General features: G+C 37.8%; 1 protein-coding gene across 4 annotated transcripts in view; it reads left to right on the top strand.

Moving 5' to 3' along the window:
• Nucleotides 1–2,095: 2,095 nt before the first annotated feature.
• Nucleotides 2,096–16,209, top strand: part of poln (polymerase (DNA directed) nu) — a 37,288-nt gene continuing 23,174 nt past the window's right edge. The window contains exons 1-9 of one of the 4 annotated variants that reach the window (XM_058782419.1): nucleotides 2,205–2,749; nucleotides 3,173–3,321; nucleotides 3,445–3,513; nucleotides 3,608–3,668; nucleotides 5,056–5,120; nucleotides 5,577–5,660; nucleotides 5,833–5,925; nucleotides 6,282–6,392; nucleotides 6,712–6,777. In XM_058782419.1, coding sequence (XP_058638402.1) covers nucleotides 2,590–2,749; nucleotides 3,173–3,321; nucleotides 3,445–3,513; nucleotides 3,608–3,668; nucleotides 5,056–5,120; nucleotides 5,577–5,660; nucleotides 5,833–5,925; nucleotides 6,282–6,392; nucleotides 6,712–6,777 — 858 coding nt within the window. In that variant the 5' untranslated portion in view covers nucleotides 2,205–2,589. The other 3 variants (XM_058782420.1, XM_058782421.1, XM_058782422.1) reach the window with 3 other exon arrangements.

The raw sequence follows: 16,209 nt of genomic DNA, 5'->3' as shown, positions 1-16,209 counted from the left end.
GACTTAAGACTGGTTTTGTGGTCCAGGGTCACACACACATACCTATATATATATATATGTATATGTGTGTACATTTAAGATGTCCTGACCTTTTTATGCTGCAAAGCAATTTTCTTCTACAAGGTGTACTCTGTGAAACTGTTGGTAAGAAAAGGCAGCACAGGCAAAAAATATTTTTTAAGGGATCAGTTATAAGGTTCTCCCTGTACTCAGATGGCTCAGAGTGGTGCCATTGACAGCACACATTACATTGTGGGAATGAAGATGAAGCATCAATCTGCATTTATGACATTTATGTAAAAAATAAAAGAAGTTTTTCTTTGTGCAGAGAAGAAAAAAACTTCCTCAGGGTTTTGAAGTACAGAGCAGCAGAGTGATGAAGTGAACAAGTACTGACAATGAAATAAGCACATACACTTACAATTCAAAGGACAGCATCCTTTCACCTGCTTACTAACTTATCTAGACAAAGAACACTAAATTCTAGATGTTCTAAAAATAGCATGAACATTAAAAAGCCTCACTTATCTGGGGATCAGTTATCTAGTGTGCAAGAATGTTTTGACGCTGAATGCTTGGTGTAGTTTTATTTGAACTCCTTTCAAGGTGAAACCGCCTACTAATGAATAATGGAAGTCTCTTGCTGCAGATGTCTGTTACGTAAAGAATCACAGGGGTCATTCAGAGGTTGAGAAGTACCAGACGAAGACTTGTCCTAGCAGCGATGAAAGTGTGGGAGCATCAGCCTAAAAACTGCTTTAGAAAGCTTTAAGTGACAGCCTGGGAACTGTGTGTACATATTCTCTTATTGAAGCTTTTTTAAGCTGATTTGTCTGGCGCTGACAGCCAAACTCTGAATAGGAGGGTTGTGTGTGTGTGGATGGCGGTCTGCTGCCGATTTAAGCTTTTTGAAGTTATGAAATTGGCTTTATTTGAATTGTGCGGATTATTTTCTTCACATGTAATAAGAGCTCATTTGAACTCAAATGTCCTCTTCTTTAACTCTACTTGCATTTGTTGTCTTAACACATACAGGCTGGTGAGATGAAATCATTTCCAAAGCATAAATGGGAACCCCCTGGACCCTCACAGGAAGCTCCTAAGATAATTTCATCACAGGAGTTGAGCAAAAAGACTCTCAGAGCCCTCAGGTTCCCCTCGCAGCTCTTCCACAAGGCAAAAGTAAAAGCCTCAAAACTCCTAAAACCAAAACTTTCACAGCCTAACATCAAGAGGCAGAGACATCCTCTCCGACCACAGAAAGAATTGAAGAGTCAAGGATGCAATAAACCAAATCACTCCAAATCGCCCAAGCTCTCGAATCCAAGTCTGACAGGATCCAAACGAAGCAATGAAATGCCTTCAGAAACAGACAGAAAAGAAGATGGAACCACAGCAACCACTAGAGGGGCCTTTAGCTTGACCTCTGACCCCAGGGTGTGTGACACAGGCAGTCTCTCACAAGAGGAGAGAGAGTGTTTGTTAGAGGAGGCAGGAAAAGTCAAAGCATTTGTTGTTACCATGGTATACCAAGATGGCACCATACAATTGGACCCAGAACAGGTGTGATTACAGAGTCACTAGATGATATTCATTAAGCTAAACTATTAAGCTTTGGCTGTACTACAAATTTTGGTGGATATACTGTACACTACTGTTCAAAAGTTTGGCATCAGTTTGATTTCTGAAGGATCGTTTGACACTGAAGACTGGAGGAATGGCTGCTGAAAATTAAGCTTTACCATCGCAAGAATTAATTACATTTTATTACATTTTTATTACATTTTAATTACATTTAATTACATAGAATATTTTCAAATAGAAAACAGTTATTTTAAATTGTTATAGTATTTCAGAATATTACAGTTTTGCTGTATTTTTAATCATGTGAACAATGAGACTTCTATCAAAAACATACAAAAACGTAAGATTAAGATAGATTTGCTGCAAATTATGCAGGCAAACTGAATGTTGTATGAGAGGTACTATTTTTGAGAATTAATGGCTGGAAATATTCAATATCTCTCATAAAGAAGCTGTGCCCTTCCGTGTGTGGCCTGCTGGTTCTGCTAAAGAGGGAATTGGATTCAGAGGGACCACATGACAGACCACCAGAGAGGGTGCTGTACCTCAGACTAGAGCAGGCACCAGCTTGGGCCCAACAAGACTATGCACAAAAGCAGGATGTCTTTACCAGGTGTGTTTGTGTTTGGTGATGAAACGAGAAGAGACAGAGGTATTTACATGTAACTGCTGTCCTTATTGTGTCCTTGCTGTTTTTCTGTCACAGATGGCAAGTAGCATTAGTTATTTGTTTTCCTTTAAAGCATAGGTCTTTAACCCTGTTCCTGGGGACCCACTGTTCTGCTAGTTTAGCTACAACCCTAATCAAACACACCTGAAGCACCTAATCAAGCTCCTCAAGATTGCTTGGAAATACAAAGCCAGGTGTGCTGAAGCAGACAAATAAACTTTGCAGGACAGTGGGTCTCCAGGAGCAGGGTTGAAGACCTCTGATTTAAAGGGATACTGTTACAGATGTAATGTGGAATTGAGTGTAGGTGAGGACATTTGTGGATGCTGTAGGTGATGTTCAGTGTGTTTTACTGTGTATCTGTATGTCTGTGCATCCTTAGAGAGATGATCATGCAGATGATGTGTGACACAAAGACATTTGTATGCTTTAAAGCTAAAGAACTGCTTCGCACGTCACTGAAACACTTCAGCAAAGACTTGAGCTGGAAACAAGGTGGCACACACACAAAGTTTTTATTTTATCGCTGACTATTTAACCAGTTACCATGTTATATAGAATAGGAGCTCAAAAGACTGCATTGAAAATCTTTTGTAAACAATGTTTTAGGACTTACTGAATTAAAACAGCAAAAAGTTTATTTGAAAAGTGAAAATTCTATATTATATTCTAACATAAATATTTTATTTACTACTTCTAAGTCAATGATTAAACCAGCAAATATGTGACATTTATTTTGTTAACTCATATAGTAAGTCAGATGTTCCTGCTCATGTTAAAGCACACAAGACGCTCTTAAAATCAAGAGAGAAAAATTGTTTAAATGTTAACATTACCATTAAATATAGACTTTTAATGCATCTAATTATTAAAAAGTGGGAACAGTAGTAATGTGGGTAATATTTTTTTCTGTGAAAGTGTTGGGTTGTCATGTGATGGATCCTCAGATTGCAGCATGGTTGTTAGATCCTGCCGATTCTGCGTCCTGCTTTCAGACCCTGCTTTCCAAGCACTACTCGCATTCAGTTACATCCACATCATTGCAACCTGTGCTTGGACAAGCCAAGGTCAGATATACACACTTGATTCAACAAATGGTGTTCAGAAAAGACAGCAGCGGTGTGTCTGAGTTTCGACTTTGAAATTACACTTTTACAGTGGCATTGTGCCTCTCTTTACTGCTTTCTCAGGTGACTCAAGTGATCTCAAACTTGTCTCTCTTATACAATCTAATGGTGGAACTCCATAACAAGCTTCAGGTAATTTAAAATGAATCTTTTCTAAATAAAGCATTATGTACAATGTTTCTCAGTTTTCTCTCAAGCTCTCAATTTTCTGTTTCTTTGTCTATAGACTCAGGGGCTGTGGCAGCTCTATTCTGGCATAGAACAAAAGATGATTCCAATTCTGGCAGGTCTGAGCAAACAGATTCTAGAGATAAAAAGTGAATGATTTAACTCAGAATGTCATTGCATTTCCCTGATCTATTCATTTCATGGTATAATCATAAGTTTATTTCAGTTTTTACTCGAAACAGTTCTAAACGTCTTTTTGAGTGTATGTCACTGGCTTTTCTTTTTCTATCATTGTATGCACTAGGGGTTGCACCAACTAATCGACTAGTCGACTTTAATGCTCTGCCATGACGCTTTAAGCTTGACGTCGACTAGTCGCTGGTCCTATAGAGGGCGCAACAATATAAGAAATCTCTGAAGGACTTCCACATTTAAGCTCCGTTTCCAAACAGTTAAAATGACAAATAAATGCATACTCTGAAAGCGCTCCAAAAGACATGTGTGATTATATTACTGGATGCTCGAAATTGAACGGGAGAATGCACGTTTTAAACAGCTTATAGTACAGGTCAGTTAATCGCCATTCTGATATAATGCGCTGCTGCTCTGTAACGCACACACATAGGCTTCAGACAGGAGCGCGTACATCACGTGCAGATCGCGAGCGCACAGAATCGTTCAGCGCGGAAATGTATTGTCAACACTGTTCTGCCATTTATCAATAAAATAGCTTAGAAACTGAAAAGTTCAAGCATATATTTCTTATTAACTAAATCCCACATCTTCATTACTAGTAGAGAGTAGCTGCCAGGTAGAATTAATTCACACACGCATTCGCTCTCACTAATGCATTCATATGAATGTAATCTTTACTGTACAACTTTATCTGTATGTGATTTAGAACGAGCAGAAATCTGTTAGAAATATAACGAATATAAAGACAAAAGAACTGATAAAAATGAGCTGTTATAGGAGCAATAGCCATGTGGGCGGCACTGTGTCATATGCCATAGCTGTGCACAAGGTGTTTGTCACAGCTCCAGACTTATTTGTTCATTAATGACGTCATCATCGAATCGACTTTCTTCACATAAAAGTCGACTTTAAAAAAATCAGAAGTTGTTCAACCCCTAGTATGCACAAACATGTATATGTTGTTTATCGTGAAATTTTGAAATCGCACAAAGGACACTATTTGAATTTTGCCTGTTGTTTCAGATGCTGTCATATGCATTTTCTTGCTTAATCATGTAATTTGTGAGTTAGGCACTGGAATGACATTGGAATGAATATATTTGTCTAATTCTGTAGTCACTTAATCGATTGAATAAACCTTTAGTACTGCACATTCATTCTTTATATCTTTAAATTTACTTTCACAGTCTGAAATGAAACACTGTGTGGGTGTTATATATCACTGTCAAATGAATTAGATTTAGTCTTGCATTTACAATTAAGCCAATAATTTTGACTTGCTGCATTAACATTGTTCTCTCTCTCTCTCAGTAATGGAAAGCTATAAAATGCATGTGGACAAGGAGGCCATGAAAAATACTTCAGAGTTGCTAGGGGTAAGAGTGTGTATGATTCTATAAACAGCCATAAACCATGATTTTCTCAGGTCTGTCTTCCCTAAGGGAGAATTGAGGGTATATTGTGTGTAGTTAATATTAATGACTAGTTCTACCACTGCTGGCATCTGCTTTCTCGAAAAGAACATTACCATCTCCTTTAATATCTCTTGCCTTCTCCCTCACGAGTGCACATATATATTTTCTCGAGTGCTTTGTGTATATTTATTTCATAAACTCCTGCACTCTTCACATTTCCTCCTCTTCTATCATTCTTTTGCTTTGTACATCCCTCATCCTCCCTCAGTTCTCTCAGAAGAAGGGAATTGATTAATTAAACACTTCAGGATTATTCTCTGTGGGGTGTTACTGTACCTTCTGTATTTGAAAGTGTCCGAATGAGCAGCAGCACCCTTCTAACAAGGTTCTCTCTTGCGCTCTCTCTCTCTTTCTCAGTCTAAGCTGAAGCAGTTAGAGCAGGAGGCTCACCAGGCTGCAGGTCAGAAGTTCTTGGTGTCCAGCAGTGCACAGCTCAGACTGGTCAGTGTTTTTGAAAGGCTTTTGAAACTTTGCTAGCTATCTGCCTTGACATCATTTCTGAGCATAATCATAGATGACGTATGATGCCCAAAAATGTTGTCTATTAGGTAGGTTTTGTTGTCACTTATCTATTGATAATTACAAATATGTATTACAAACCTCCTCTTTTCAGATCCTATTCGAGAAGCTGCGTTTACATGAGCTTTGTGAGAATAAAAAGCTTCCCAAAACAATCAAAAAACAGCAGTCCACATCAGAAACAGCAGTGAGTACACATTTAATGTCCTTATATGTGCAAACAAACATGAGGACCCATGGATGTTATTGTGGTTACACTTTATTTTAAAGTGTCCTTGTTACAGTGTAATTATATATTTAAGTACTGAGTAATATTAATTAACTTCATGTACTACTATAGGGTTAGTGTTAGATTAGGGTTTGTCTTAGGTTTACTTGCATGTAACTGCATATTCTGCATATTATTTAGACATTCTTAGATATCTAAGAGCATGAATGAATGTTTTTTTTTTTGTATTCATCACCTATGATTCTTTAAGTAAAATTGAAAGTAGAATGTATCGGTTTTAATACAGTTTCTGGCTTTTTTGCACCCTATTTTAGCTATTACAGCTACAGAAGCTGCATCCACTGCCAAAAATCATACTTGAATACAGGCAGATTCACAAAAACAAGACTGCATTTGTGGATGGGATTTTGTCTTGCATGAGCAAGGTGAGACATTTGACATACAGAATTTTAGAAATCAAATCATGCACACTAGATGGAAGTACAAAAGTGTCACATTTGAGTCAGTATTTTGACAATTTTACTGTTCTTTTTCCTGTTAAATATTCAATGAGGGTTCATAACTGTATTTTTAATATTTAATTTTTTATCCAATGTTTTCCGTTTATTTATTTATTTTAGTTTCTTTTTAAAACCTCTATTGATTTTGAATGCTCTTTAAATGACTTAACCTGACAGAATTAGCAGATTATCGTTGTTTAGTAAATTGTGTGCGTTTTGTTTTCTCTGTTTCTCTGCTTCTCAGACGTTCATTTCTTCCACATGGAATCAGACAAGTACAGTGAGCGGCAGACTGTCTGCTAAACATCCTGTGAGTGCTTCTAATTTGCCCTTTCAACTCTCAATCACGTGCCTGTTTACTATTGATCTGTCCTCCCTTTTCTCTCCTTCACATTTCTAGGTATTTTGTCATGCTCTGTTTCTGTTTCAGACACATGCACACACTCCCACTATTTTTTAATGAAAAAAAGCCCTTCTGAGACTAAAATACAACTATTTGCTGCCCCATTATGTTGTACCATTCCTCCTCTCTTGCTCTTTCTAGTGTTGTGACAAATCAATAGATCATCTCTAGGTTTGTCTCAGGGTCCAGCATTTACTTGCTGTATGATTTACACTGTTTCAGCACTACACTCGCACAGAGAACACTGTCATCTAATAATATCTCCTTTCTTCAAATTTTTTATCCATCATTCTAGTCATTCATTCTTTAGAATAATTGAGCTTGTCATTATTTGGGGCTCTAAGACATCCCTCACACCTCACACTTGTCACATACGTTTATGAATGATCTGTGTCTCCTTCAGTTAAGTTACCTCTGGGGGTTTGTCCATTTGAGTATTGTAACTGTAACCACTGCATTTAAAAATTCATTTCCACTGATGAGCTAGCATATAAATGAGCTTCATTAGCTGCAAGGACTAATTGAGAAAAATCATTGGCCATTAATTGCAGCCTAGGGATAGATCATCCTGAGAGTTCAAATGATGCTGAATCATACTGAATAACTGTAATATTAAAGCTGAAATTCACCTGCAATTCCCTGTTCGGCTCAACTTTTTAATACTCCTTCTGTTTCTCTGTGTTCCAGTGGGTGAGTTTAGTTTTTTCATTATGTCATCAAACCAGCAGGCATGCCCTTACAATTTTGCCTTTCGTGCTTTACTTTACTTCTTTCCCTTCTCTTACTCTTTTAAAATCCTTCATGAGCAAGACTAAGCCAGAAGCTTTCAGACAATCTGGATTTAAGAAGGATTAGATTCAGTTTTTCATAGCTGATTTTTGTGCTATATTCTGTGTATTTTGCGAGCACTTAGATGTTAGTAAGGCTTTGTATTCGTATTTGACGGCTTATGTGTACACTGCCACTCAAAAGTTTGTGCTTTCGTAAGATGTTTTTTTTTTTTTTTTTTTAAGAAATTTATACTTTTATTCAGAAACAATGCATTAAAAGTCAAAAGTAAAGACATTTATAATGTTACAATAGATTTTGGATTTTCATAAAGGCATTTCACATAAATGCTGTTCTTTCGAACTATCTATTCATCAAAGAATTTTCAAAAACATTATGCAGCACAATTGTTTTCAACATAGAATAATAATATGAAATGTTTCTTGAGCACTATTTTGGCAAAACATCAAATATGGCGTTTACCTTGACTAAGCTGTGCAATTAATCGCATGCGATTGTCATGCGCATCTCGTCAGTAAAGCCGGTTCCGTGATTAGTAGTAAATCTCCATCACCTGCTTTCAGATGGAGCGGCATCTACTACACAGAGCCGTAGTTCACTGACAAGCTAGGCAATATCGTGTTTGAACATGAGATTAATTTTATTTTTTGCCAATGAAACCGAGACTCATAGTCAAAGTTGTGTCCGGTCACATAGATTTTGTAATTTTAATGGCATGTCAGATTCCCACAATCAGTCTGTGTTTTTTGGATTTTATTTGTCCATTGGAATTTTTTTGGGTGTATTTCCAATGTTTTGTGTAATTTGTGTAATACAGATTCTGTCCCTGCTGTTGGAGAAACTTGAATGCTGTCTCTGCTCTGCTGCAGAGGGGGCGGCTGCCTTATTCTGATATCTTTCTATAACACACACTCACACTTCTTCCTCACTGTTGCTTTCTTCTCACTCCCCTTTTGTCTTTGAACACACACAAATCTGCCTAGACACAAATAAAGCAGGCTGGCAGTAGCTTTTTTTCAGTTTTAATACGGGTTTGCTTAAGGCAAAGCTTTTGCAGGCTTTAGAGTCATAACCAAAAAATGAGCCGCCTTTGGATCAGAATCCCCCAAGTATTCTTGAACAGAAGACCAGACATCACTTATCCATCCAGAGACATACACGGAGACACCCTTGACAATAACACCAAAGAACAGTCGAATGAGGACAGACGCCTTTCTCCTCATCTTTATTTCTTTGTCTTCTCGCTGGCTTCTATCCTGCATTTCACAACCGAGAGCTAATCTCCTTGCATTTGATAAATAATACCTTCAGGAGAAATGGTCCTGCGAATCATGTGATGTTCAGAATAACTGCATTTTTCATTGTTTACTATGTCATTGAAACACTCTGTCAAGGTGTTTTTCGAAGTCCAATTAGACAAACTCAAATAATCATGAGAAACAAATTGTCTCCATAATGTAAAGAGGTTCCAGCTTTCATTGGATGAGTTATTTCTGTGGTAGGTGTTGCTTCAGAGTGCTGCATGGCTTTCCTCTAGTCATTTGAATTTGGCTGCACCAAAGCATCACAGAGCTGTGTATAATAATGCTGCTTCAGGGTGTGTGACTCACTGTTTGTGTGAACTGATTAATTAGATTTTGTTCTGACACCGAGAGCAGGCGGGATTACATTTGCGTGTTAGAAAAAGAGATTCCATCAGCTGTTCCCTCAGAATGTGTGAGTGTGCATGTGTGATCATATGCACTTGTTGTCGCAGGTCTCAGAAATAAGGATGGCCCGCTGCCCCGTGACCAGTGTGAAACTTTTCAATTTATTGATCTTGTATATCCACTGTTATACCTTGCAAATTTAAAGGGGTCATGACATGGATTTTTAAATTATTTTAATATGTTCCTTGAGGTTTACTTATTGTGTTAAAGTTTTTGCACAAAAAAAACGTGCAAAAATGATTATTTTCAACCCTCATTCTGAACCTCTCTCAGAAACAGCCTGTTTTTAAGGGGCGTGTCCTTTAGGGCTTCTCAGTAATCAGCCACTGTTATGATTGGCTAATGTCATTGCATTGGAAACAGTATCAACGCCCCCTTGCTATTGCATGTTTTGAGTGTTTTGACAACATGGTCAAAATAAAACCGTCATTTCCAGACAAAGCGATATGAAAATCATTTACTTATGATTAATGCAGCTGCAGTCAGATCTAGTACCGCTTCCTCTTTTAACAAATGTTTTTTTGTGAACACCCCATGACACTGTGCCTCGTTTACAAAAAAACCCCAAAAACTCAGAAGTCCGAACAATCCTCCTGACACGATTTGGGATGGCATTAAAAATAAACTATCCACTTGTTCCTTATGCTGAGAGCCTTGTGATATCTGTACAAAGACGCAAACGAGCTGTTTAAACGAAAGCGAACATTCTTTCACTCTGTGTGTCCCGACAACATAGCGGCAGTGATTGTAATTTCTATGTGCGACACTCGCATTCAGTGTGATCAAGTGTCAAGCTGTTAATGACTGAACGGCAGTGGGCGGGGCCTATGACAAATAATGTTTTGCTCTGGAGGGAGTGTTTTATGCAAATGACTGTGCCCAGCTGACGACAATCTAAAACGAACTGTTTTCTGAGGGTAATTACATAAATGCTTTTTTATTGATGATGAGGACATTAAGTTATGGAACTTGCAGGATGTATTAACTATACGAAGACCTCTTTTGTATCAAAAGATCAAGGAAAATTTGGTTTCACGTGTCATGACCCCATTAAATGTTTGGTTTTCTGCTGGTTAGTCTTGAAAGTCTCTAAGAATATGCTGAGGACAACAAATCAGTAATTAATTTTAGTGATCTATTTTACTAGTTTAGTTAACTATCTAAAAAATTTTGTTTATTTATTTTTGGAGCCCTGTTTTATGTTTGCCCACACCTCTATCTCTTTCACACACACACACACACACACACACATGCACGCCTTGAGAACATTCTATACTCAGCACAATACAGTCATCTCTCTTCAACGACTGCATTATGCACCAGGGACATCTTTCTGAAGTGCTTTGTCAACATTTCATCAACACGACCTCAAAATGTTCAGAACTCCGTCTCCTAACTGTTGACATATGCCAGATTTCTACAATCCACTGCAACCTCACATTCATATCCTCCTCTGTTTTTAAATGCAATGGCCACATCTCAAAATCCAGTCAGCAATCGATGAATAGAAGCGTGATAATCTGTTACACTCAGATATACTGTCGATATTTCCATTTCATTGCAACTTTAATGAAACATTTTAGTCCATCACATTTGTGCAATAGAATAAATTGTGTTATGAGTTATGCTAATATAAATTTTTACATTTTGTTTGTCCAGTTTTTTGTTAATTTTTTTATTACAGCATTCCACCAACCTCATGTTAATGAAACTAAAGATAAGTGGAATTCTAATTAGCATATTGCATACATCTCCAGCCTAAATTATAGGCAGCATAAGTCTATGCATATTTTTCCTTGCCCAAATAATAAATCTATTTGTTTGTGTAGGTGTAAAACCAAATAACAGTTGCCTATGGAGCAGCTTCTAAGTTACATAAGCATTGCTTTAGCTTTAAATACTTTAAATCCACCCACCTGATTTTGACAGACCTTAAGGTCCCATGTGGACAGTGATTTTTCACACTCTGAAATCTGCAGCCAGATCTCTGTCTATAAACTGTATTTGATGAGTCACTTTACAAAGAAAAACATCAGCGCTAAAAAAAAAAAATGGGTCACACGTCACAGGTGTTTATGCATGTGTGTGTACTGTTTGCTTGAACACCAACGCATTTGTTTATCTTTCCACCTTTATGTTTTCAAGGGGAGCGTGCAACAGGGAATCCTCAACAAAGCCTGACTGACTGCCCCAACAAAGCACTTGTTCTGTTTATCCACTACAAACAAGTGCGCATTCATTGAGCATCGAGCTGAAACACAAACATCATACAGCAAACCAGGCTCTACAAGCCAAAGTAACCCATTAAGAATCAATGAGATGTACGTCTGTTATTATTTTCACAGTGCCTGGTTTGATGAGCTCTAAAACAACAACCGACAATGTTAATTGGTTTTCTGCATGGGGCTTCGTTTCTGTGTTTGTTAAGCTTTTGCCACACAACACAAAGAGTAGCAGATGAGTAACAGCAGCGAGAGGAGAGGGCAATGCGGCAACAGTGTGCTAATGAGAGAGAGAGAGCATGTGAGGGACATCTTACTGTGGTTTCTGTTGTCTCGCAGGCTTTAGAAACATCTGTGCCTCGGCATCAACAACACATTTCGTATTGCTGAGCTTTTTCTAAAGCTGGGCCAGAGGGAAGAATAGTTAAAGTTATATTTCAGGAATTTGCCAAAGACTGCAGCAAATCACTTTGAAGAGCTCAAAATGATGACTCAGATGTGTGAGACCATGTAGGGCTGTCATTATAATTAAATTTCACAATATCAAATGAGGTTGTTACAATTTTTACAGATGGTTAGTATTTGTGATCATGAATAAATTTCTATCTGCATCCTAACTTAAGCTAGTTCTACTGTCAAATGCGTGAAGGGTTTGTCATGTTCTGACCATAAAGAAAAAAAAAACCTGCCTTTAAACTTGGAAGAAATAAAGACTTGAAATTTATCGCGATAATTATCAATATCAACTGATATGAAACATTTCACCTATAATTCAGTCCCTGTCTAAGGTGTTTAACAGGCCATTAGCAGGTTAGTGAGTTAGTTCCCACCATCAGCATGCCACAGAATAGAGTAGTTGTATGTATATTGTACAGTGTGTATTTGAGGCCTCTACTGTATCTCTTACTCAGCCTCAGAAACAGCAGAGGCAGCATGTTTCGCCGTTGTCATGCCAACAGGGTGCCGCTATGGGATGGCAATGGATCTCGCCCATCGGCTGGGTGATTGAAGGGTTTGTTGTCACGGAAACTGTGCAGAAACACCGGGAAGGGTGTACAGTGGGGGGTAATTTCACTTGAAAAGTGATGGATAGAAAATGGTGCTACTCTGACAAATCCCTATCATAAAATTGTTTATATTCTTGAGAAAGTATGTGGTATATAATCTGTGAAGGTCTTTGAGGGGCCAGTTGGTGTATTCTGTGCTTACATCGCTCAATTAAATAATCATCCAAACCTCTTTAACCTCTGAATCAATATAGCAGATTCTCTAGCCGTTACTGGCCCGCTGTTACCACCCCACCTCAGGCCTTAAACAGCTAATGAGTGTGCACACGCTCCGACTCTCGCTCTGTATCTTTTCTTTCGGCTTCAACCCCCTCTTGTGTTGGTTAATGAGCATCCAACACCCCTGTGTGTAATAATCATCTTCTGTGTGGGCGTTGGTGTGTACTGCAGTAAAGATCAGCTAGTTGCAGTGATATAAAGCCTCCAGCAGATGGCAGCAGCCCTGAGCAGTAGAGCCATTATAGAGGCTGTTGACTGTTTCTTCTTCCGTAGATAACCTTACAGTGCCAGCTGCTGCATTCCCACTGGAGCAGCTTAGATGTTGAAGGTCTATTATTTCACTTGACTCGTCGTCTCACTTTCATCTTTGCTCTAGCCTGTATTCTTCTGAGCAGTTTTAGGGCTTTGTATGGCAGAACTTCTCATGTTCTTGCCTCATTGGCATGAATTGTTTGTTGTATCCTTCATTGATTCAAGTCACTTTGAATAAAAGCCTGGGTAATATGTTGCATGCTCATCATCATTTTTTTGGAGTGTGATCCTGTGAGGCTGATCATCTTCCTGAAGTGAGAACTTTTGTATTAATGCTGAATAGCCACAGTATAATGCTGTTTTGGGAAAATATGTCAGATTTGCATTTTAGGTAAGACAGGCATGATAATGTACAACACTTCTACAGCATTTATTCATCTTTGGTTCAGTTTAGTTCTACATATACATTTTTAATTTTAAGTCAATTACTAAATTTGTATTGTTTTATGAAACAGAAAATTTTGGGTCAGCAAGTTCATTTATTTATTAGCAAAGATGCATCAAATTGAGTAAAGACTTTGACATTGTTGCAAAAAATAGTTCTATTTAAAATAAATGCTGTTCTTTCTACTCATGGGAAAATTCCTGAAAAAAAATGTATCCTGGGTTCAACAAAGTTATTAAACAGCTCAACCGTTTAACACTGATTACAAGAAATGATTCTAGAGCACCAATCAGCATATTAGAATGATTTATGAAGGATCATGTGACACTGAAGAGTGACTGAAAGTAATGGCTGCTATAAATCCAGCTTTGCCATCACAGGAATAAATTACTTTTTAAAATATATTAATATAGGCAAGTTGTTTTTTAATTGTAATAATATATCACAAAATTACTATTTTACTATGTATTTGATCAAATAAATGCAGCCTTGTTGAGCATAAGAGGCTTTTTCTCAAAAACAGAAATTTGAGTTGCTTTTGAACGGTACAGTATATTTATAAAGTAACCTAAACTAATAAATGCTGTAAAAACAAATTTTTCATTTTTCGTTCATGATACTAATGCCTTGCATTTAAACCGATCAGTTGTCCTAGGGGAAATTACCATTTTTACCGAATGTCGCATCAGGGAAGACTATTACTTCCACTGAGCAAACACATTCACACTTCACAGTACAGTTACAAATTTTCATGCACGCTCAACATGCATAAATTCAGGCCTCCCCATGTAATGGTTACACTGAAACGCACACTTCCTCTTCTACTCGCATAATTAAAGAGGACCTGACTCAACAGCTGCAGGGAACTGAAGGGTGGCATCTGTGTGAGTGATGCATATTGATTGTGTGTGTGTGTGTGTCAGCAGTAACAGAAGGAGCTGACCCAAGCTGCATGGTTTCTTTTTGCCTTGTCATCTGTCTTTGTAACCAGGGTGATGCCAACGTCGTCACCCAACCCACACTGTGACTGGACACAGTATGTCGCACAGTAATATGAGGCCACGGTTGTGATGATTGACAGACAAACCGAGAGAATAAAAAACTGAGGATGGATGTAAAATCTGTCTAAACAGAGGCAGTTTGTGAGTGTTTGCGGTGAGCGATAGACTATTACCATGTCTGTTACCGTGAGAGAGCGAGAGATCACTTGTCTTATTGACTATCACTCTATGTGTGTGTTAATACTGGTGCAGCATATGTTCAGGAGGGGAGAGGCCTGCAGGGTGGAGACCAGCCTTCTGTCACCCTGGCAACGCTCCTGCAGTGCCAGCACTCTGTGTGTGTGTGTGTGAGAGGGTTTAAATGAAGGGAAGTCCTGTGCTGGGGGTGATATAGAAACAGAGAAGAACAGTGGGTGGGTTTGTTGCACCACTGAGGCAGTGCGTATTGCAGTACGCTCTGCAGGTTGCTCGTAGTGTGCAGGGTATCGACTTTGAGGGCTGGGCCGATTGCTCCCTGCTGTCAGAACTATTAGTATCACGCCCCCGGTGATGCTTGTTGGTCGAGCTGAGCAGGCAGATCTGACAGATCATGAATCAACCTACTCGCTCATTCTTTCTCACACATGGACCCTGCTTGAACATACTGTATTTGGAAAGATTGTCTTTTAAAAAGTTCTGAACATAAACTGTATCTTGTGTGTGTATATATATATATAAATTCTTCTTTCTAAATTGTTTTTCACCAGCTCTCAGCTCAGTTTTAGCCCATTTTAACCTAGTAAAGTCTGACATATAAAATCATTGTCAGAAAAATCTAATGTTTTGAAATAAAACAGTATATTAAACCTGTAGACTAGTTGCATATTAGCATGCCTATTAATAACACTGGCTTATTAGTACTTATAAAGCACATATTCTGCATGACCATATTCTACATCTCTAATCCTACCCAATACCTAAACTTAACAACTACCTTACTAACTATTAATAAGCTGAAAATTAGGAGTTTACGGAGGCAAAAGTCGTAGTTAATAGTTAGTTAACAGTGAGTCTTGCTCCCCAAACTAAAGTGTGATCCAAAAATAATAAAACAATTCAAATCTGCATAGATTTTTATGTTGAATGTCATATTTGAGACATCAGGCTTTAATGGCTCATAAAGTGTCACATCAATTTTATTCAAAGGCTCGACCTGAGCAAAAATATGCAGTTTGGTGCAGTGACTGATATATGAGCCAAAAAGTAAGATGAAATTCTGATAGCTTGTAATGTAAATCTGTGAGCTCTTGTATAACAGATTACTATTACATAAAATGCATATAAATATCAGCTATCACTGTATATCTGCCAATAATATGTCTTCTTAAAGCAAGTCGCAATATGGACGAAAACGTAATACAATACAATGCAACACAATGAAGAATAGGAGATATAAAAATAAATGCTAAAAAAGTATAACTGTTAATTAGAGGACTGAAGGCATGTAGTACATTGTGTACTACGGGGTTTCTGCATATTTTTGATATGATGTTAATCATTTAGAGGCCTTAGAAATGTGCAAATCAAATTTGATAGAGTATAGGGTTAACAAATTAAAACCCATTAAATTTTTTTTTTAATCTTCATAGTGTGTAG

This window comes from Onychostoma macrolepis, chromosome 07 (genome assembly GCF_012432095.1).
Source record: "Onychostoma macrolepis isolate SWU-2019 chromosome 07, ASM1243209v1, whole genome shotgun sequence".
Classification (NCBI taxonomy): Eukaryota; Metazoa; Chordata; class Actinopteri; order Cypriniformes; family Cyprinidae; genus Onychostoma; species Onychostoma macrolepis.
Note: the sequence above shows the minus strand (reverse complement) of the source record. Positions and strands in the feature narration are given on the sequence as shown.